Source organism: Cyprinus carpio, chromosome A11 (assembly GCF_018340385.1).
Source record: "Cyprinus carpio isolate SPL01 chromosome A11, ASM1834038v1, whole genome shotgun sequence".
Classification (NCBI taxonomy): Eukaryota; Metazoa; Chordata; class Actinopteri; order Cypriniformes; family Cyprinidae; genus Cyprinus; species Cyprinus carpio.
Genome location: NC_056582.1, coordinates 12227388 through 12251825, shown reverse-complemented (window position 1 = coordinate 12251825; position 24438 = coordinate 12227388). Strand labels below are relative to the sequence as shown.

The following is a 24438-nucleotide window of genomic DNA, read 5'->3' as shown; positions in this document are numbered from 1 at the left end:
CTCATGCCTGCAGCACATTTGCCATGGCCATTGTTAGGATAGGGCAGTGTTTTTCAAGCTTTTTTAGTCTACTGTACCCTCACAGTACCTCTGCATCATTATCATTAATATATCAAAGTTGTCATCATTTGAATCACTTTTAAACAAAACACAATCAATAGTGTGAGTGAAAACAACTTCCCTTGCTTTAATGAGACACCTGAGCTTGTTTGTTGTTTAGAGGTTTTAACAGTTCTGGGCCAATCATGGAGAAACTTTGAGAAATACTTAAAAGTGAATTTATTCATAATGTAGTCTTATTTTTGTTGTGTAGGTTTAACAAAAAATATCAAAATCCCAAGTTCATCAAAAATCCAAGAGCTGCAGTGGTTTATGCCAAAATGAAACTGCATCTGCAACCTATTTTACTTCCATAATGTTGGAGATTTGACCCTGTATGTTCCTGCCACTTTTCCACTATCCTGTCAAATAAAGACAACAAAGCCAATAAATAAAAAAGAGAGAAAGGCAAACTGAATTAACTACAATAGTAACTAAATAGGGCTACTTTTGCAAAAGTGACAGCACAGACTTTTGTAAAAAAAAAAAAAAAAAAACTATATATATATATATATATATATATATATATATATATATATATTTCAAATTCATGCTTTTAAATTGGACTAATATTTCACAATATTACTGTTTTACTGTCTTTACTTGATTATATAAATGCAGCCTTGGTGAGCTATTTTGAAACCTTTTAAATGTAAATGTACATTTTCTTTTAAAATATTTTTAATTCCATTTTTATCTTTGCAATGACATTCATTGATGAATATTAAACAATAAGACCACACGTATGAATTATGAAAGTTAATCTACTCTATTTTCAATTCATGCTGACTTAAAGTTCAGCTTTAAATAGCCAGCTGCTGGTTTGGTTTCTGTGATGAGGGAGTCATCACTATTGTTAACACAATTGTTGTTAATTATGAGCCATCACCATTGTTAACCTCAGGTTGCTCCGGGGGGATTGTCCTTGTAATAAGTTCATGACTGTGTTCAGTTGCAGCACTGGAGATACCAATTCTGGCCCCTGTGATGAGCTGATAAAAAGCATTGTATTCTAATCAGGAAGGCTCTAACAGAATCAACCTCCTCATACATTACGTCAAAAGCCTTGAGTATAAAACTGGGCTTTCTGCACTAGAACATGCAGAGTTAGAGTGCAAATTGTGAGCAGATATCAGATATGAGGAGTCATATGGATATGGTGAGTAACAGAGGGGCTGCATAAGCTAACCGTCGCACAAGACCCGAGGGGCCACTTAACCTTAACAGTGCTCATACGCCTATCGTCCTGACTCACTAACTGCAGGCAATGTCTAACTGAACGTAAACATGCATTAATGCTCTCTCACTCTCTCTCTCTCTCTCTCTCTCTCTCTCTCTCTCTCTCTCTCTCTCTCACACACACACACACACAATCGTATAAGCTTTGTTTCCTATTAAAACCTACTGAGTTGTCTCAGTAGATCATATGTCTGCCTACATATTTCTTATACAAATACAGATCATGCACAATCATTTAATCAATCAATCAATCATGGATAAATAAATAAATAACACAAAACACAAGGTGTTATTTTATATAATCCTAAGTTTTAAACCAATTATATATAAATTGACATTCAATTATATACTATATATAATTATTATTATTATTAATGATAATAATATACAAAAACAGACAGATGAACACAATCGGTTTAAAAGTCTGGAATAGTTTTTTTTTTTTTCTTTTTTTTTTTTGGAATGTTTTTTTTTACAATACTTTTTTTTTTTGAAAATAATGTAGTAAATTATTTTGTGGTGTTATATTATAATTTAAAAGGATGATTTTCTATATTTATATTTTTTAATATTTTTGTGAAAACCAATAAACATTACTATTCAGAAATGTTTTTAAAGAAGTAAAATTAATTTAAAGTAAAAAATCATACTTTTATTCAGCAAAGATGTATTATATTGATCAAAAGTGACAGTAAATAATTTATAATGATTTAAAGATTAAGTAAATGCTGTTCTTTTGAACTTTCTATTCACCAAAAAAGCTGATAAAATATATCAGAAAAATAAAGAGCAGCAAAAACTTTTCGTTTTCAAGATTGATATAAATAATGACCATAATTAATAAAGGAGACCAATAATTACTAATAATAATTGAACACCAAATCAACATATTAGAGTGATTTCTGAAGGATCATGTGACATTAAGGACTGCATATTTTTGACCAGTAATATATATTAAATATGTGTATTTATTCTTTTACTTAGTCTGTCAAAATGCACTCTATGCAGAGGATTTATGCAGTGTCACCTCTGATTTTGACCCGAATGTGGTATATTAAGCGACAGCGTAATTAAGTTACTTTTTTTTTTTTTGACAGCCTCCATAGTACAATGCCTCCATAGGCAGCTCACTATGTTTAGAAAATGTATGCACTCACACACACACACATCAGCTAACTTAACCACCGTGGGTGCTGACTTATTCAGATATGCAGACACACACTTACACACACTCCTGGTGAGACAAGCCTAGCCGTAATTTAGACTGATAGGTAGACGCACAGTGCCACATCATCTACTGCTCAATGGACCGGAGAGTTAAGAGAAAAGAGACAGAGTGAGAGAGAAAGGGAGCCATAAGTTAAAAGTAGGAGCCGCAAACAGAGAAGACCTCGTTTTATAGCCGATCTAAATATATACTAAGGGCCTACTGGCAATTCTTGCAAAAGATATAAGATACAGAGGCAGTTAATTGTAAGGAACAACTGTGAGAATCAAAAGCAATGTGTTGTGTTAGGAGCACATGAGAGAGTGACAGTAGGGGAAGATGTGGCGGAGGGAAGGCTTGCTGGCAGCCCACTTGTGACAGAGGTGGGGTGACAGGCAGAAACATAAGGGGGCAGGGTCGCTGTTTGATTTGATTCCCCAGTTGAGTTAAAGCACTGGGAGTTGCATACTCATCACTTGTGACAATTCAACACTTCTTTTCCAGACTATTTCATTCCCTTTCTCTCCATCTCTCATCTGCACATTGCTACTGAACTTTCGTCTAATTGACAGTTTGACTGAAAAAAGAAAAAAAAAAAACCTGACGTGTCAAAGCAATTCTTTTCTTTGTCTCTGGCTTTTCTTCTTCACATTATTCATAAGGAAAAGAGCCACATAAACAGAATAATGGAACAAAAACAAAATAAAAAAGCACCCTTAACAAGTGATGCCAGCCAGAGGGTCCGAAACAATTTGTTTTTAATGCATTGAAAGCAGTTTGAATAGACTTAATTGCACAATGAAGTATGGATCTTAAGATTTCTCCAAACTTTGCTTAACAAGCAGTAACTTTACTAAGTCTGTACCTTTGTCTTCGATGTCTAAAAAGGCTGACAAGGCAACTGCACTTGTTTTGATGGCTAGAACTTTCTGGAACCAATCAGGTTCGCAATCAAGTCAGATCTCTGAGTTTGTAGGCCTTTGAGTCCTGATTAAAAGTTATCCTGAACAGCCAAGAGATATTAATATTCATTCAAACTGGAGTTTATATGATTACACTTGAGCCACAATGTATTTGCATTACATGAAGTATCAAAACAAAAGCTATTTCTTGTAATGATCTACATAGCAAAAAACACACTTTTAAATCAAAACATTTCACAAATTGACATTCATTAGAGTAGAAGAAGTGTATTGTTCAAAATGAAGGCAAAAAGTATTTGGACACTTTTTGGTTGTATGAATTTTTGGAACTCAAATTTTGTTTGGAAAACCGTGAACTTTAGAAAAACTTCATACATCCTCAAAAAAATTACCCTTTGTTATCTCAGAAAATGTGGTTAGTCCTGGAAAAGTTTTAACAAAAGTTACTTGTTTTAAAATTTTGTAAATTAATGAAAGTCAGCCATATGTAGGCATAGGACACACACGCACACACACACACACACACACACACACACACACACACACACACACACACACACACACACACACACACACACACACACACACATATATATATATATATATATATATTGCACATTCACAGAAATGACACAAGAACATGTTGAACTAAGTCTGAAAAAAAAAAATCTTGTCTATTGAATGAATTTTGTTATTTTGTTCAATAACATAAAGGCATTTTTAAGTGTCCAAACACTTTTTGGGATCTGCCTTCAAAAAAAAAAAAACCTTCAGTTTTAGTTTAATTTACGACTGGCAAAAGGCCATAAACTCTTGCAAACTGGAGCATGTTTCTTAAATGGGTTGAGGCCTGTTCCACTTTAAAAAGGATCTGTATAGGGCAAAAATGATCTTTCCGAGCCAACTCTGGAAAGAGGTGCACTTACATGGTAGGAGGCTCTCTCCTCTCTGTCCAAAGGTTTAGTGACAGACATTTTCCCTGTCACAGGATCAATGATGTAGATGTCATTAGGAGGCTGGTCTGCTCCTGCTCCTGTTATACTGTACCGGATCTCAATTTCTTTGTCCTGGTCCGATTGAATCTGCAATAAGATGACACGATGAGTACAGTTCTATAGATAATCAAACACAAGAGGCTTTGATGGGTTTAAACTGTCAATTTTGGTTCTCAGATAGAGCAGTGGTTCTCCTTTGGTTTTGCTTTCAGGACCAAGATTTTACATTGGCTACCAAAATTATTCATTGTATAAAATAATAAAACAATCTTTTGAATCAAGCATTAAAGTATATTAATATTACAGTAAACAACACAAAAAATAAATGCATAAACAACATACTGTAGTTATGTATAAGCCATATTATAAAATGACAGATGAAGTAAAAAAAAAAAATGATTGTACGGTCAACTGTACAGCAATATATATAAAGTGTTTCCTCCATTTCATTTTTTTATACTAACTAAATGCATGGTTGTTCTATCAGATGTATTGTATTTTTGCATACCAAAGAAGACCAAGCTTTTTCACAATACAACAATATTGCACTGCACAAACGATCGGATCTTTAGCCTTCGGTAGCATCAGGAAATTAAAAAATGTACAATGGATAATGTGGCAGTGACATGTGGAGTAAAATGCTTGCTTATTAATCAAAGTCAAGCTACTGTTACTTCCTAAACAGTAAATAGTATTCAGCATCATGGTTTGATACTTGACAGTTGCCAAGTGAACTGGGCCATTGATCACAATGATAATGCTTTAGTAGACACTTTCTCTCAGCTGCATGACAACTGCCTGCCATACAAACTGTCTCAAAATGCCTGAGAATAATGAAAACAGAATGATAAATCAACATAGAATTGTTTATTAAAGTTGATGTGTATATTTTTCTGTTATAATACCTACTCTTTATGGGCAGAGACAACTACACAAAGAGTGGACACAAGGACACTACTAAGAAAATCACTACTGATTTCTCTGAAAACACTGGTGCTTATAAAACCACATGCACTGAAATGTGGGTATAGGGCCATGACAGTGGGAGAAACCTAAAAACAGGCATTATTTTAGCAATTTCAATTATGCTTTTTTCGTCAAAGAAATTACACACTTCAGAGAAAAAAGTCATACTGTATGTACTTTCATTTAATGACTGACTGACATAATGAGTAGAAAAGTTACATTTCTGGCCTACTTTTAATTGAAGCTGGATCATTGCCGCGTATGAAACCCTCGTCTTCGTATTTTTCTTCCAAACGCTGTTTGATGTAAAGAACAGATGCATACACAATCCTCTCTCGTTCTTCCCCCATCCATCTCTTTTCTGTCTCCCGTCTTTCTATCTGGCATCATTAACCATGGCATGGCTCAATGCGAGAGACGTTTCCCTCTTCTGTTTTCCCTGTCTCTTGCATTGAAGCAAGAAACATGTTGCAGAACCGTGGGACATTAAACATCTGGATATCAATCTGCTTGATGCCTTTGGTTTGACAGAGGATGTTTCTCATAATGGTTCTTCTCATCAAAAGTGCGATAATAACAGATTTTATTGAAGCATGTTTATACTGTTTATGTAACAGCTTGTCCAATAAAACACCAAAACAGAGTTTATGGACTCATCTTTTTTATTCTAAGTGGATCAGACATACATAAATAAAAAAGCATGCTATTAGACTAGAAAAATTAATAATAATTTCAGTATAATCAACAGTTTAAGCAGGTAACAAGTTCGAGGACATTGGGGATGTGAAAAATTGAGGCTCTCATAAGTAACTTGTGTAATATAATGTTAATGCGTTAATTTAAAAAAAAAAAAAAAAAGATAAAAGAAAACCTGTTAAATTCAATTGATCTGGTCATTCTATTTTCTAAAAAGTGATAAACTTATCAGAACCAATAAATAGAAGACAGAAACCAAAACATAACTGGTTCGACTGACATTTGTTTACTGGCATCTGTACAAAATGTGCAAGGAAAGAGAATTGATGCAATAAATACCGTATATAATAATAATAATTTAATAACATTAATATATAAAATTAGACATCATTTTGTTAACTAAATTCACTTACTAAAACTGCTATATATTTGTGCCTCAACTGACACATAATTATAGAAATGCCTTGTGTGTCTTTTTTTAGTTTTTTGTTTGTTTGTTTACACATCCAGCTTCACTATTTAATACCCACCCATACAAATTTTAGTGCACTGGCTTCTCGGTAAACAGGAATATGACTGAAAAACAAAAAAATGAGAGCAGAGTGGAGATATCTTTCAGGAGATGTGTTTATGCGCCCACATAACTATCTCCACTTTCAACACTGCATGAAATATCACTAGATTTGAAATTATGACCATGTTTCTGTGTGTCACTGGGCTTTGCGATGCACAAGACATTTGATGTGAGGGGATTTTGTGCTGAAGCAATCAAATGTAAACCCTGACGCGTTTTTTTAGTGGGGTGATATAAACCCCACATCCCGCCTACCCATTTCATGAGCCGTGGGTCCGGAAACCATGCGTGAAAGTGAAATGACTGGTGAGCGTGCTACAGTCCTTTTTTGCATAACATATTCTGCAGACTGAGCGTGATGACTTTCTCTTCATTTCATTCAGACACTGAACTCCCACACATGACCTTTCGGTGCAATATCTGAACCTCGCTCTCCCACTCTCTATGCTTTGGTAAAGTTCTCTTTCTATTTAAACAGCGGCTAAAAACATCTAAGAGATATACCGCTAAGGACATTGAAACTCAGTGTATTGATTTGGTAATAAAATGTATTCCTTGTAGCTTTCAGTACAGCTCAAGCATGCATTCAACATCAAAGTTTTTCGAATAGACCAAAAACCAGGAATCAAAGTTCAGGATTTTTTTTTTTTCATCTTACTACTTTCCTGCATGAACTGGCAATCAAATCTGAAATCCTAGAAATAGTTCTTTGTATTCAGTTAAAAACATGGTGGCTACATATCAATTTAGAGCCCGAAAGGGATTGGAAATTTCTTGCGGTAGGAAAAATAACATACCGCAGCATCCTCCTTGCAAACATTTGAAAAATGAATGGCTTTCTGGGTGGCTGACAGGTAAGAGATCGGTATGTGGGCTACATAGCATGGATCAAAGAGAGTTTTTCTGCTCAATAATTCAGAAGCCATGGTGCACCATGAACACACACCTAGAATATCCACCTTTCTGATTCAGATGAATCAACATTCGCTGCTCGAGCCATCCCAATGACACATCCGCTTAAATATCCCAGAGGCAAGGAGGTAAGGTCCCTTGTACATTTAAAAGTCTCTTTAAAATTCACGGAAAATTTGTCACGTTTGAAACCCCCGGCCCCCCAAACTCCCTGTTTAATGAATGTTCTTTAGAATACTAAATTGAATAAATGATGATCGTGCCCTCGTTAAGTCCCCTGGGCTTGATTGAGTCGTCTGAATGACAAAAAGCAATTTTTGAAATCTTCCTCCCACTCGTTAGTTGTAGAATTACAGCGAGTGCGGGGTGAATGGGGGGAGATGGCTAGCACGTGAGGAACGTGCTCTTTCTACAGATACCACGTTGGAGATAAATGCTGTGTTTCTAGGGCAGGTTCAGAGTGACTTCTGCCTTTTTCTGGTGAACTTTATGGTCCTGGGAGAGGTTGTATCTGAGCCCCTTTCAAAAGAGTAAATGGAGTCAGGTGAGGGATTAGCACCAGTGCCATGGAGTAATTCTTTACAAGTAGTGACACTATTAACTACATTTGTTTTGTAGTAGTAGTCTGACAGTAGTTTTTCAAATAGTGCATCTTTTCCAGTAACACAATACTTTTTTCCAACAAAATTATGTCACACTCTAAAATTCAAAATGCTAATCTTACTTGGAAAAAATCTTGTTGCCTCAGAAAAATCTAGTTAAGGTTTCTCAATATATTCAAGTTTCCTCAATAGCCAACATATGAAAACTTGAATATACTGAGTAAAAACAAGATTTTTTTTTCAATATATTTTAAGTTAACAAATTGAAATGTACAGTGTAGTTGTTTCATTAAAAAATACTTATAGTGTAGGCTTTCTTTATTATAACAAAAAGAGTAATGCATTTAGAACAGTTAAAGGATGCTGTTCATTACTACTTTTTCAACTTAAATTAGGGGTATTATATTTTTCCTAGTTGTAATCAGTGTAATTATATTTGTTCACGTTTTCACAGAGCATTAAAAAAAAAAAAAAAAAAAAACAAAAATATTATACTGTGGAAATTTTCGCAGAGAGATGTGAAGTTTTTGTGAAATAAAAATCTGAAACTTCAACAGTGAATATCAGTTTTACTAGTTACAGTATGCTATACAGTATTCATACAGACTAGACTAGAGCAGAAACTGGTCTTTGTAAGTACTATTGCTTTAAAAAGATTTGTAAAACCCTCATCCAGTAGTCATGAATAACTAGAAAAGTCATGGTCAAAAGTTGTGGGAACCCTGTAATTCATTCAAACCCTCAATGTGACCACAAAAATATTTTTTCTGCTTAAATTATAATGTTGAATAGTCAAATATTTAAATGAAGCTGTAGTTACTTTTGTTAGCCTTAGTAGCGTAACTACTTTTTCAAAAGAGTAGCATGCTTTAGTCAAACTAGTTGAGCTTGGTGCAAAAACTAATTAGCACAATGTTAACTCTAACAAATGGCACATGCATATCTCCAAAGCGACAAACTGAGATGGTGCATTCAAGGTATATTTGAATCAGTTTATGCTCCCTGAGAATCAAACCGTTATTGCAGGATTGCTGGTGGCATATCAGTTGAGCTACAGGAACCTCTTGACATGCAGGAAACGTTCAAAATACAGCGTAATGCTCTTTTACACCAGAGACTGAATCCTTCATTAGCTTTTCTCTGCATTGCCGTTTTTCATTTTGGGATTCGGCATAATGAAACCGACAACGTTAGAATAACAAATTTATTTGAAGTTATTCACATGTGCGACTGGCAAAGTATGAAAACTCAAATTGAGAGAGAGTGAAAATAAAACACAACAAATCAAAAAAAAAAAAAAAATTAATAAAAAAAACTATTGGACCTCATTGAAAAGAGCAACTGAAGCCCAAAAAGTAAGTTTCTTTTCTATAGGCCTCTCTGGATTCAACTAAAGTGTCTTGATGGCCCCTCTCTTATTTCCTGCCCATCAGTAATGGCCTTTTCTTGATTTTATAGTATTGCACTCTCATTTTATGACTTCTTATTGGCACTGCCTGCTCTTCCTATGAGATCCTGAGGCATTCAAGCAGGCTATGAGAGTCAAGAGCTCTGAGAGGTGGTTGATGAGCTGGTCAATGGGTGCAGTCTGATGATGGTCAGGCACTGTTCTCCAACCTACAGACCACCTCAAGCTTCCTACAGGCTGCTTCGATAACTAAAGCACTGTGGTCAGGTATTCTTACTGCAGTCAAGCTGGTAAATTTGTCTTGCAGTGACCTTTAGTGCTGCTATTGTCTGCCACGCACCTGATTTTTGGGTTTCAGTCATGGTGGCACTTGTGTAACCTCTGTAGAGAGCGTGCAACTTGCAAAGTCCTCTACAAAGTGGTTAACTTCAAAGCTGTCTGCTATTCAACCATGTATGAATGCGTACATGTGTCTTTATATAGGTTCTCTAAATACATATTGTGCTAGACCGATCACACTCAATAATTCAGCATACAAGCTCTTGCCTGACTATATGGAGACCAGGACTGCTGTTTAGTTTCATTGTCTTCCGTCCAATACTCCTAAGACAGACAGATAATTCACCAGAATGAATCAGCTTCCTGCCAGCATGCTAAAGGATGAGCAATGCACCAAAAACGAAAATGTGAGAGACCAGAGTAGAGAATTTATTGAGAAAAGAAAGAGTGGCTGGAAAATCTTTAGTGTAACGGTTGAAACTTATTGCTTTGGCAGACCATTCAAGACGCTTTAGGAAATAGTCGTGCACATTTAGAAGATTAGTCACATCTTTTAAAGCCAAGGTTCAAAGCAATAAACAATAAACCTCTCTACATCATAGGAATGTGACCAAAAACCTGGCAGTTTGCAACAAATTACCCTACAGTATAGGTCGCTTTCAAAAGTGTCGATCAAATGCTTCCTCCCTCCATAAATTTGACAGCAGTCTACTTCTGTCAGTTTTATAACTCTCGGAATCATAACATAGTTTCTTGTTTAAGATCAAGGTGATAACCCAACAAGCTATCTCACTGTTCTCAAGGCATCAAGGTCTCGTTTTTATCCTGGATGGTGTATCTCCTCAAAGCCCTGTCAGGAGTGATGGAGGTTCTGTCTCGATGATGGACAAGTTCAAATTCAGATGTGCAGATCAAGCTGAGAGCAGACTAGAGAAGACGAAGACAATTATTTCATGTAATCAGGTGACATTAGGAACTAAAGTACATCTGGAAGTCATCACTTACACATTAATATTTATATATACCTTTTATTTGCTTACATGTTAATATTTATATATACCTTTTATTTATTAAAATGAACACTTAAGGTACTCATATGTACCTTTAAGAACTAATATATACCCTTAAGGTAATTAACAGGATTATTATGTATATGTCCTTGCATATCAGTACTAAACAAACAAAAAGTAATAACTGGTACTGATATGCAAGGACATATACATAATAACATGTATCCTTAAGGTACTAATATGCACCCTTCAAATGTAGAAAAGTTACAAAAGTGTACTTTTGAGTATACTGTCCCTGATATACAATGTACACTATTATAGCTGAAAGCATAATTAAATTGGCCAAATTAATTAATAAACAAACATGCAGTGCACAGAGGTTTGTAAATGGCAGTCACTGCAATTATATGACAATCTTCAGAGTTCTGTGCACATGGATTCAGCCTGATTACGGGTTACATGAAGACAAAATGGGGAAAAAGAAGTCATGAATGACATCTTTAAGATTGAGTTCCGGAATCTCAGGTTTAATATTTCTCAAGTGAAAGCTGGAGTCAGTGAAATACTCTTACTCTTAAATCCCATTAGAAACAGATGAAACTGTCTGTTCCACACAGGCTACTTTATTATGGATCCTAGCCTGAACTGGAAAGGAATATACAGCAGCAGCTGGATTTTGAAATATGGATTTTGTTCTTCCCTACGTTTCCCTGTTTCTTCCTTTCTCTGTCTGGGTATGGATAGCATGAAGAGGAGTACCATCTATATAAATGAGGTGGCGATGGAACATGAGGGGGTGAGTCAGTCAGACTGATACTCGAAATTTAAACCAGCTCAATTCCAATGTATTGAAACATGTCTTATTTGATTCTTGAAAGCTCTGCCTCATTTCCCTGTAATTCCTCGGGTCCTGTAGTGAGATTAATGGCCTGGCTTTAAGTCCAACAGTGCTAGGTGTACCTATTAAGGCTAGTTTTGTAATCTTAACCTCATGTGGCTTCGAAATAATACAAAGTGTAATTTGAAGAGAAGTGTCCACATTCCATGTGCTGAAGGTATGAGAAAAAAAAAAAAAAAACCCTGACACAATTAAGTATAAAATGAAGGTATTAACTGCATGTGTAAGGCCAGAAATGTAAAAGCTATGCTGATTAAGCTTACTGGGGAAACTGCTCGGACTGAATACATGATGTAATCATAGAGCCGACCGATATCAGGAGTTTATCACGAGGAGAATAAAGAGAAAGACTGAAAGATGAGCCACATCGCCAGAGCTGCAGTCATGCGGATCTTTTGTCAACGTGATCGATCTCTCTGTCTCCCCTGAAAGTTGTTTTTATTTTGAGACATAGAGAGAGAAAGAAAAGGAGAGGGAGCGACAGTGCAGAAGACAAAATAACCATCTGAGTGAAAAGACGGGAGAAACGGAGAAGGATGAAGAGAGACAGCCATCTGCACAGATACAGCCCAAATCAAATTGCATGAATTCACCATTGCATTCTCAGAGGAAGATGAACAGGAGATGAAGAGAGGAGTGTGCCAATAACCGCACGATGTAGACAAATAAAAAAATAATAACGTCAGAAGAATGAAAAAAAAAGAGTGGGAGCCTGTTGCTTTTGAAAGGTTATACATGCTCCTATTTCAAAGATTGTAAATATAAAATAGCATTTAATTTATACACGTTAGAAATGTTTTGTCAAATCAGCTCACACACATGCACGTCAAACATAGAGCCCTCAAAAACGTATTTTAACACTTAAGGTGCACTTAAAGTGTGAACGTCTTTGTGCTAATTAACAAAGTGGTAAATTCAGTAGCAGTTAAATGCTCCTACCAAAAATACGTTTGCTAGGTTTCAAATTACTTACACTACTTTTACATCTGGTGCATATATATATTATATATATATATATATATATATATATATATATATATATATATATATACATATATATATATATATATGTATATATATAGCATTTTTGTATAGAATTTTGTATGTATATAAAATTACATTTAAAAAAATAATTAATTTGTGTCAATTAATTAATTAATTAATAAATCTTTAAGAATCCATATTTGAGATATGAGATGGTTTGTCTGCTAGTATATCCTAGACCTACAAAAATGACCTTAACTTAAAAGATGAATGAATTAATGAATGAATAAATAAATAAAAATACATAAACAATCTAGCATCATTTGCCAATCGGTTTGACATTTTGTATCTAATGCAATGGAATGAATACATTTTTATGTGTGACTTAAATGTCCACAGAATGTGCCTTAAAGGCTTATTAATACTGAGAAAGCAATAAGACAGTAATCAAGCCACAAGTCAAAGCATTTGAATAGAACTCCACAAACTGAAATGGCATTGGTATGCCTTTATCAGCCGTGAGGAGGGGAACGGAATGGTGTTGAAATTAGATAATTTGGGTGCTAAGAATTGAATCACAAATGTAATTACTGCATTAGCTTTGCAATTAAAATAGCTGGCTGCTGAATAGCTGGATACTCATGGAATTATGAGTTTTTCTACATATCAACAATGACATTAATTTACCAAAGTCAGCACAATGGGCAAGCAGTACAAATAGAGCCTTTATGTATTCCCTAGTAGAGTCCAACTGTATTCTCAAGGAATAAGACACTCTGTTTCTCTCCCTCTATTAAAGCGCAAGGACCCCAGAGACAGTGGCACAGGCTAATGACTGCTTTCAGTCCAATCACGCTGTGTCTATTGAAAAGCACAATGGACAAATCCCTGGGTACAAGCTAAGAGGTGGGCCAGCGGCGAGAAAAGGGGGGTCGGGTAATTAGAGAGACAACCTCTACACTGCAGGAGAAGTGGTGATGCCGTTGTGCTGCTTCTGCACTTTTTCTACTGTGCCAGTCGTAACCATTCACCTCGCCCATCTTTTCACTCTCTCTCTCCACTCCATGCTCTTATAAACACACACGCACACATAGCATGAAGAATGGATGCGGGGAGAAATGTCAGGAGCGCTGGCGAACCAGGGAGGAATAGAGAATAAAGAAGGAGCCAGAGATGCAGATGAGAGAGGGACTTAATAAGGGGGATAGAGCGAATCATGGCTATCATAATGATGTCACTGGTTAATGGGGTGTTAGTTTAGCGTTATAAGCCTCTAAATGGCTTTTAGTGTCTCTTGGGTGAAATATATAGTTTTTTGAGCCACAAAATAAAAAAGTGTTTTTGCAACAAACCCTCTGATGGGGCCAAGGATATGTTGGGAATGACATGCTAGCATAGTACTGTGAAGTGTGTACATTACAGTTGTAAAGTTTGGGGTCAGTACAAGTTTTTAAATACATTTATTCAGCAAGGATGCATTTATTTGATTAAAAGTGACAGTAAAAAATTTTTTTAATTTTACGTTAAATTAAAAAAGATTCATATATTTATTAAGAATGGATAGATTTATGCTTTTGAATTAGCTTTGTACGTGATGTACATTTACGTGTAAATTAATATAATCATTTTGCATTTTTAATCCAAGTATGTACAAAAATGTCATTATTTGGGATTCTGATTAAATAATGAGTCGTGAGCTATTATTTAATTCGTCCATCACACACTAAAAGGTCAAGTCTAGTGCAATTCATTATGGGATACAGCAGTGTGATCTGTGTTATCCTTTTAGTAAATGAATTTGGGTCATTCAGGTACTGACTGCATGCATGCAGAAAATTGGCATACTACTCACAATATACATATTACTGCAGCAGAAATAGTATAATATATACAGTGGGTATAGAAAAGAATCCCCCCACCCCTTTAAAATAATCATAATTTGCTGCTATGCAGCCTGAATTGAAGACAGACACAGTTTTTGTTTTATACCGCTATATTATTTCCCTCACCAGCCACTGTGGTTAGTGGTTTTCCAAAATGGATCATATAAACCAGCCATTCTCAACTTGACTTCCACTTTTCTTTTTTTCTTAATTTCCATACATTCACAGGGTATCTGCAGGATTTTTTAAATCAAATTTAAGGCTTAAGACCCTTTTTTAATAGTTGCACAAAAAAAAAAAAAAAAAAAAAAATAAAAAAAAATAAAAAAAAATAAATAAATTTAAAAAATAAGCGTGGTTGCGCAATGTCTATGGTAACATATTTAACTGTAAAATGTACAAATCAGACACAGGTTTTCACAAAACAAAAAGTTTTATAAAATGACAAACTTCACATTTCAGCCCTTAAAACATTTTAAGAAAAGGGCTCAAAAGTAAAGAAAAAAAAAAGATAAAAAAGGCAAAAGCATCAACTATTATATTAATTTAAAACATGCAGGCCTACATTTTTGAACTGTCTTAATTGTTTAGATTTTTAAAAGGCATATTAGGGCATATTAGCTTTCTACTGGTTCACATTTACAACGATAGGTGGAGTTTAGGGGGGCTTGGGGTGGGGGTGTTTGGCACTACCCCCCAGACGAGAGCCAATAATGATTTTGTCAAGCCATAGGCTCCTGTGATTCTTGTCTTTCCGTCCCCAAATTTGACCTCTTGAAATGATAATAAATGCTTTTCTTGTACCATTTAAGGCATTTAAAGGTGCTGTATGTAGGATTGACTATCCAATTGAAATCCAAATGCAAAATATTGCAGAGGGTTTTTTCACCTGGACCCTCCTTCTCAAACTTGATGCACATGGAGGTTGAGGTGCTGTATGTAGGATTGGGAATGAGTGCACCCGGCGATGGAAAGCATCGAGCCTTACACTGCAAGTTGATCAGCTTATGTATATGCTTGCAACATTATTATTGTTTGCAAATTATAAACCACCTTGTGTATTTTTTTAAACTCTAAATCTGCGTCTCATTTCGGAGGCTGCTGCTGCATCCTCTGGAGGTCGCATTTGTTGGTTGCATACATTTAGGTGGCCCAGTTGTAACCATAATCAAGTACCACCAAACACAGTCTAAATGCGAGTACTGTCTGAATGTTGAATTAACTTAAAATATCCCTACTAGTAGCCAGGATTTATCAGCTAACTAACTTTAGATTTATTATATGTCAAGGAGTAAATTAGCCACCTCTGCATTCGTTTTGAAACTTTTGTCTGTTTTAAGCTGTCTCCATTTCTCAAACGAATCTCCAATATTTATACGGCTTTTATTATACTTGATGCACATGGAGGTTATGGATGGATGCCGAGGCTTTTTAGGATGGGTAGAATGTTCGATCTCTGACACTGACCCCTTTCGTCTGGCAGCTTCCATGACTGAAGTGAAATACGCAGTGTTTTCCACGAACTGGCAACCCGAGTGCTGAAATACAATTGGGTAATCTGGCAGTGGGCGCGTTACACAGACCAAAACAAAGACAGACATTCCGACATGGAACACACATTTTCAAAGGAGAATAACTGACTGTAGCATTGTTTTTCAGATAACAAGTATGTTTACTTAGCATGTTCCTTAAATATCTGCAAACATATTATGGTATTTTTATGCTTTAGTAGAGTCAAAAACTTAAAGCACCTTTAAGACCTTTTATGCCCTTACATTTGATGCTACAAAATTTAAGACTTTTTAAGGACCTGCAGAAACCCTTCAACCTGCCAAATTGGCAAGTGGGAGTGACTGTGTTATACATGCCACTACTGAAATCTACCTGAATTTGGCAGGTTGGCGGGTGTTATTGTCAAGCTCTGAATATATAGCCCATCAAACAAACAGTTGCCAGTGATAAATATGCTTCTGTCAAAGACACAAATGTCCACACATGTAAAGAACAGGCTGTGTTAGAATCCTTAGAAACATGTATAAATATATTGCATACAAATATGAGGATTGCGTGGGCAGCAGAAACATGAGGGAGGTCAGTGACAAAAATTCGGCACCGCAACTTTCTCACAGGCTAAATTACCACACAATACCTTCTTAGTGTAATAGAAACGATCAGTCCACAACATTCTCATTACAATATTATAAAAAAAAGTCTCAAAGTTAAAATTACGTACACCCACACACAAATGCTCACACATGCAAACAGGCCACTGCATTAAATCATTTAGTGCAGGTTCTTGAAGCCGAAATCGTGTGGGCCCACATTCAAGGAAGTTCGGTACTCAGTGAGTGAACTTTCTAACACTCAAGCTAAGTTTCACATTACAAGTAGGCTACTATACATCTTGCTTATTTAACGGCAGAGTTATTCAAGGCCAGCGTGAGAAATAACGATCATTCAAACTCTCCACTCAAGTGAATATGTTACCCTCTGACCCATGCTTTTACTGCCTCTGATTAAGTTAGGCGGTAATAGAAGAGCCCCACCAGGACACTTACACTAGCTGTAATGCTATAGGCTATGTATGACTGCCAGTTTTAGTCAAGGAGCATTCCATGAGATCTAATTATCCCTACACCACACTGGATTTTCTGCTTGAGGTAGAGACATGTAATCACATAGCAAGCAGCTTAGATTAGAGCTTGATGTCTCCTTTGTGTGGGTGATCGCCTTCAGATATCTCGACAGTCAAAACAGAATAAATAAACTTCTGTCTTTCATTGGTATGCCCAAGGAGTTTGCATCAAACCTGTTTAGATTGCATATATGAAAAAATTGCATAAACATTTTGGCCAAGTATTTGTTCTCTCTGCCTGTCCTTAAAGGAACAGTTTCCTCCAAAATGAAAATTCTGTCATCCGATATTCACTCTCATGCCATTCCAAACCTGTATGACACATAAGTAATATTTTGAAAAACGTGCTAGACTCACAATCAGTTACAATGAATTAAGACCAGAGCTTTCAGGTTTAAAAAATGACACAAAAGCTCCCTATACATATCATAAATGTGGCTCATATGATGCTTCTGAAACCAAGATTTTAATCATTAGTCACTAACAATCTTCACTTTAAGTGAAGTTAACAACTGCAACCAAATCACTTACCAAGTGAGAAGAATTTGCGAACTGGATCTGTTTATTTGAATTCTGATTTGTTTTGGGAACCATTCATTAGAAAAAAAATCCAACTTACAAGAATGATTAATTCACAAATGTAGGCACTGCTACTTCTTTCATAAACTCTTATGTGATTTAGTCACATGGATGACTTTTTTGATGGTTTATGGTGCTTTTGCAACCTTGAAAGCTTCAGTTCCTGTTCATTGTAACTGAAAAAAATAAATAAATAAATAAATATTCCTTAAGTGCTCTGTAAAAGAAAGGTTACACAAGGCTGAATAAATGATTACAGAATTTTAATTTCTGGTTGAAATATTCCTATAATCTATTAGTCTGTGCTCTTCGAAACTTGACCTGTTCCTGCTTCTCTAACTTTACTCTCAACAACAAATTTACTTTATTTATATGCTGAAAAACAAGAAAGTTAGCATGATGTTGCAAACATGTCCAAGCTTTACGTTGCAAAACATCCCTTTCTATTTCTTTTCTCAGAGCTCAGGTCCAGGTATCATCAAGTACCATTGTCAGGTGGAAGCAGCCATTAGTGGCATTAGTGCACATACCCGTTTGCAGTTCGTTCTGTAAATCATCCATGCGATTACAAAGCCCCAGCTATAAATAATAGGACACTGAGAATGTGAATACTGGATCTGGCCAGGTGCACTGAGCTTCCCTATCTCCCCTCGGAGCTAATGGACCAATATGGGAGAATGGAAATTGATTCAAGCTAGTCAGTAAATTAAGAATTCACCGCTTTCATTTTGTGTGTGTACGTGTGTGTGTTGGGGGATGTGTTGTTTATTGGAATTCGAATTTCGTAGGTAATTGGGGATGTAGAAAATGTAAACAAGAATAAAGGCTGCTTTGCTTTTATTCATGTTAATGAAGCTCACTATTGTCCTTGGGTGATATGCCTCTCAAGACAATGGGCAGAGAAAGTGACAACTGTGTGATAGAGGAAATTAGACACTATAGGACAGATTCCAGGGAGAAAAAACAAACAAACAAACAAACAAAAAACTTAAAAGCCTTAAAACTTTAAATTTTTCATTTGTTAAGACACTTGTGGTTAATAGCATTTTCAAAATACATTTTATTATGCTGTAAATTCATATCAATAAAACCGACTAAATAGTAAAATGTGTGGTTATTCTTAAGAACATTATTTGCAGGTTATATAATTACACCTATGTGATCTAAAAGTGTCTTTTGATTAATTCTGTGAGAAATAAGCACAAATTTTGATAACTAAAAATGGGTCAGGCTGCACTCTTTCTGAGTGAAATGTGCTCAGATGTGAATTTCAAGGATTGGGTTTCAAAATTTTCAAACAACATGCAAATGTATGGATGTAATTCAAGGTGTTACATCATGTCCTTGGTACTACAAGACTTCTTATACATTATGGAAACTGTTCAGAAATGCATAAAGGATAGGTTTTTTGACACGGAATGTAAGCCTCAAAATTCTGAATTATCTATGTAAAGTGAAATCCAGAAAGCTGAAAAGAAGCCATATTCCTATAATTATTTTAGTACAGAATAATCTCCTTTGGCATAGTGTGGATTTTGACTAATATTGGCTGTAGCAGGTAATCTTTTATTGCCTCAAAATAGCCAACAAGCATAACATGTCAGCGCCACACACCCACAGACCCAGGACTATAAAGCCAAACATTTAAGGCTAGAGGTGAGAAAGGTTATCAGAACTCTCCTTAAATGGATTCCATGCTTTTCACAGGTTTTCTAATCTTTCCATATGGGTGGTTTAAAGTGATGGCCATGTGTCTGTGTGAGCATCGGTGGAAAGAGATTGTAGTAATCCATGGGTGTAATCTAAGGTACAAGTGGCTGTGAGGGAGTTTATGAGGACTGTCCACAGAATGCTAAGGCCAGACTAGAGTCTGAATGACAGATAACACAAACTTAAGCTTGTAGAACCCCACAGAAGCTCAAGCATGGACAACACCTCTCAGGTACCAGAGAGGAAGTGCGTTTTTGTGCAGGTTTCTATAAAAACTCTTTATGAGAACACATCCTCTTCAACATTTGGAGTACCTGCTGCCATACCAGCTATGTTATAGTGCTTTTCCACTGCATGGTACGGCACAGTGCGGTTTCGGTACAGTTCACTTTTTGCACTGTATCAACTGGGTACAGTGACGCGTAAACTCTGCTGATCACTGATTGGCTGGAGAGAATCGTCACTACCTGCATCACTGAACTTGTGACACAGAGACACAACAGAATCACTAGATTTAAATTAGCACAGCCAGCAAAGGATCGAATGAAACTGTTTTGAATAAGCGCACGTTTTTTTAACATCCAAAAAATGGCTGTTTCATGGTCTTTTGAGGAAGCTGATAGCAGAGGAGCGGATCCAGCGAGAGCTTGATGGGGCGACACAGAATGAAAAAAAGTTTTTCAGGAGTTGTGGCAGTACAGTACAGAGGTGGCACAACTAAAACAAACTAAAACTAAAACATGTTAATAATCCCGCTCACTCTAAAGTGGTACCAAACTGCAGTGGAAATGCAAATCGAGCCGAGCCGAGCCGAGCCATGCCGTGCCGTACCATACTGAGCTGTGCCTATCCGAGTCGTACCACGCAGGGGAAAAGTGCCATTAGAGTCTTCCAATATAGTCCTTACACCAAGTCTTACAATGCTCTGTAATTTGATTCAGATTGGTCAATAATGGCATTAAATGGCCAAATATTGCAGTATAATGACCAATAAACTCTCAATTACACAAATGTCGCTTTCTCTTTTCATTCCAGCACTAGTTAGCACTAGAATTGCTAACTGCCACCAAATTACAACCTCCAAACAATTAGCTACTGACTATCATTGAAAATGCCCTTAATTGTGCACTTAAAACATTTAATATATTACTAGAAGCTAAAGTGTCCCTAGTTAAAGAAAACAGAAATACAGTTAAATGTTATCTTACTAATCTAAAGAAAAACTAATATCTGTAAAAAAAAAAAAAATGTTATATAGTCTGCCTGTCTATCAATCTATCTATCAAGGGGAAATAAACCTTCAAACTTTAAGGCTTATTAAACTTTTTTTTTTTAGTTTTAAATTCAGTTTATTTTTCTTAAAGCTAAACAGCTATATTGCTTTCTTTAAATTTTCATTCAAATTAATTTAAAACTGAATTGAAATTTAAAAGACGTTCTTGGTTGACGCCGAATGCAGGATCCATCAGGACCCCAACTGTACATTATGCCTTACATCTGAGCCAGATCTAACTTAGCAGTGAACCCAGTAGATATGATACAAAAGATCCCACCTTAACCTCATTTCTCATCTCATGCTGGAGAAACTTAAGGAGAGGCTTTGTAGAAGTATTAGATGGATGAGAGATGTTTATACCTTGTGCCAATCTACCTCCGAGCCCCTCCTCATCAACCCTTGACTCAGAGAGGGATCACAAGTCCTCTTCTTACCTTAGAAGGGCTCTCAGCAGCAGACGCAGAAGAGCTGTCTGAAAGAAGGCTCTTGAAAATGTTCACCTGTGATACTGCTTTTTAACCTCTTAAGTTTCTCTGTGGTTCAAGAGACGTTGTGAGGAAAGCTCTGTCTTTCAGAAGTGTGAGGCCTGAGTAAAAGCTTCCATGAGGAGACTTGATAGAGGCTTGTTCTTTTATGTCTCAAAGGGACACAGTGTAACTTCAGCTGTGGAACTGTCAGTTCCGAAAGACACAGCTTGCCAAGCTCTTAAGTTTTTTCCATTCATGGCTGAATGTTATATCTGCTTTACTAAAAACCAAGTAGTATGTGTCAAAATATTCCATATGATCATCAAGTAAAAGCGATGGAGATGTCAAAGCAGACAGAAGACATTAAGGTCGTGTGTGTTTAATAAAAATAAACCCAGCAAATCTTCCAGGTTCTTTATAACAAGTATGCTGCGAACAGAAACCATTACTGACCCTGACGAGAACTTGAGGGAAGGGTCCTCTGGAGTTTTCAGGCACATTGATTGGTGGAATGACCCAGTCTCGCTTCTGTCGCCGCAGCCCATTGGACGAGCTGCGCTGGTGTTGTCGTGGAAATGTAATGAGCCTGGGATTTTGATAGTGGTTGTGGGAGGATCCACCATAAACACCATCCCCAGCAAACTGTGGAAAACAAATACGTACACTCCATATGAAGCAGATCTTGATATTCACACACAAAGACAGTTTATTAAAAAGAAACTATAAAGAAATCAATTTGATTTAGATAAGATCATGATCATATATATTTGTATATATTAGGGCTGTCAAAATTCCTCGATTTAATTAGAGTATTCGATATATATATATGTACAGTACAGACCAAAAGTTTGGAAACATTACTATTTTTAATGTTTTTGAAAGAAGTCTCTTCTGCTCATCAAGCCTGCATTTATTTGATCAAAAATACAGAAAAAACAGTAATATTGTGAAATATTATTACAACTTAAAATAATAGTTTTCTATTTGAATATACTTTAAAAAAAATAATTTATTCCTGTGATGCAAAGCTGAATTTTCAGCATCATTACTCCAGCCTTCAGTGTCACATGTAACATCCAGTCTATCACATGATCATTTAGAAATCATTCTAATATTCTGATTTATTATGAGTGTTGGAAACAGTTCTGCTGTCTAATATATTTGATGAATAAAAGGTTAAAAAGAACTGCATTTATTCAAAATAAAAAAAAAATTCTAATAATATATATTCTAATAATATATTTTATTTACTATCACTTTTTATCAATTTAACACATCCTTGCTGAATAAAAGTATTGATTTTATTTAAAAAAAGAAAGAAAAAATTACTGACCCCAAATTACTGACCAGTAGTGTATATTGTTAATACAAAATATTTATATTTTAAAAACATAGCTGTTTTTTTTTTTCTTCTTTTTATTCATCAAAGTATCCTAAAAAAGTATCACATGTTCTGAAAAAATATTAAGCAGCAGAACTGTTTCCAACTTTGATAATGAATCATCATATTAGAATGATTTCTAAAGGATCTTGTGATAATGATCCTAAAAAAATTCAGCTTTGCGTCACAGAAATAAATGATAATTTAAAGTATAATAAATTTAAAAACAATTATTTTAAATTGTAATAATATATCACAATATTACATTTTTTTTCTGTATTTTTGATCAAATAAATGCAGGCTTGATGAGCAGAAGAAGAGCAGAATGTTTCCAAACTTTTGGTCTGTACTGTATATATATATACAGTATAATGCAGAGACTCTCAATGGGCCCTCGGTTCAGCACTGTAGCTGGAATTGCTTGCCAGTTCAGTGCTAAACAGGGTAAGGATCTTCTCGGCATGTTTAAGAGAATTTGGACTAAAATTGCACTCTACATTACAATGACCAAGCCTCTCATCACCAGGAGGAATCAAAAGGCTAAGTTCACCTTTGCTGAGGAGCATGTTGTGTGGCGAGAGAAGAACTGGTCTAAATTTCACTTTAGTGATGAGAGCAAGAAAAATTTATTTGGGTTTGATGGGAAGCATTTTGTTTGGCAACAAACTGAGGAAAGACTGAACCCCAATTGTGTAAAGAAGTCAGTAAAAGGTGGAAGAGAACGTGTCATGGTTTGGGGGATGTTTTCTGCAGCAAGAGTTGGGCCTCTTATGCAGCTACATGACAGGGTTGAATGCAAATTTTTATCAGAACATGCAACATCCTTCAGCAACATGCAGTTCCTTCCTTGCAAGCATCTCCCAAACAGCCTACAATTTTCATGTAAGACAATGCCCCGTCACACTGCAAAACGAGTAAAGCAGTTCCTTGAAGCTTAGAACATTGAAATAATGAAATGGTCGGGCCAGAGTCCTGATCTAAACTCTATTGAAAATCTCTGGAAAATCCTTGGCAACAAAGTTATGGCTAAGAAACCCACTAGTTACCGAACTACGGAAGAGAGTTTTAAAGTTTAATTTTAAAAGTTAAATTTAATACGTGCTTTTGTCATTTATATTTGTTTTGTTTTATATTTCTATTTAGCTATATTTATATTTCAGTTTTAGTTTTATTAATTTTAGTGCTTAAAATGTTTAATCTAATGTGTATATTTAGTTTTATTTCAGCTTTATTTCAATAAAAAAAATTAATTAATAATAATAATAATAATAATAATAATAATAATAATAATAATAATAATCATAACACTGGTTTTGGTAAATTGGATTTGAGTTAATTAAACTGCTACTTAAATATAAATATTTGAATATTTAATGCCAAATTAAACCTGGTCAACTAAAAGTCAAATTTAAGTCAGACTAAAATTGATGAAAAAAAAAAAAAAAAAAAAAAAAAATACAATTTAAAAACTATGACAAAACAAAATAAAAAAATAATTTAAAAAAGCTTAAAATTAACACTGCTCTAACAGAAATGGGAAAAACTTGGAAACAGAGTTTAATGAATCACAAGTGAGAACTCTCCAGAGTTATAAGAGAAATTAAGAATGCACGTTGGACGGTTTAAAGAGTCAAACACACCTTTAATAGGAGTACATACCTGTCCAATTACTACTAATCACTCATTATTTGTGAGGTAATGGTACAAAACAGTTG

General features: G+C 35.4%; 1 protein-coding gene across 1 annotated transcript in view; it reads right to left on the bottom strand.

The window, feature by feature from the left end:
* The window catches only part of LOC122146596 (cadherin-4-like), a 209446-nt gene that overhangs the window by 37580 nt on the left and 147428 nt on the right, over positions 1 to 24438 (bottom strand). The window contains exons 5-6 of the mRNA XM_042766257.1: positions 21796 to 21984; positions 4395 to 4550 (exon numbers count right to left, since the gene is read on the bottom strand). Of these exons, the coding sequence (XP_042622191.1) occupies positions 4395 to 4550; positions 21796 to 21984 (345 nt within the window). The remainder of the gene's footprint in view (positions 1 to 4394; positions 4551 to 21795; positions 21985 to 24438) is intronic.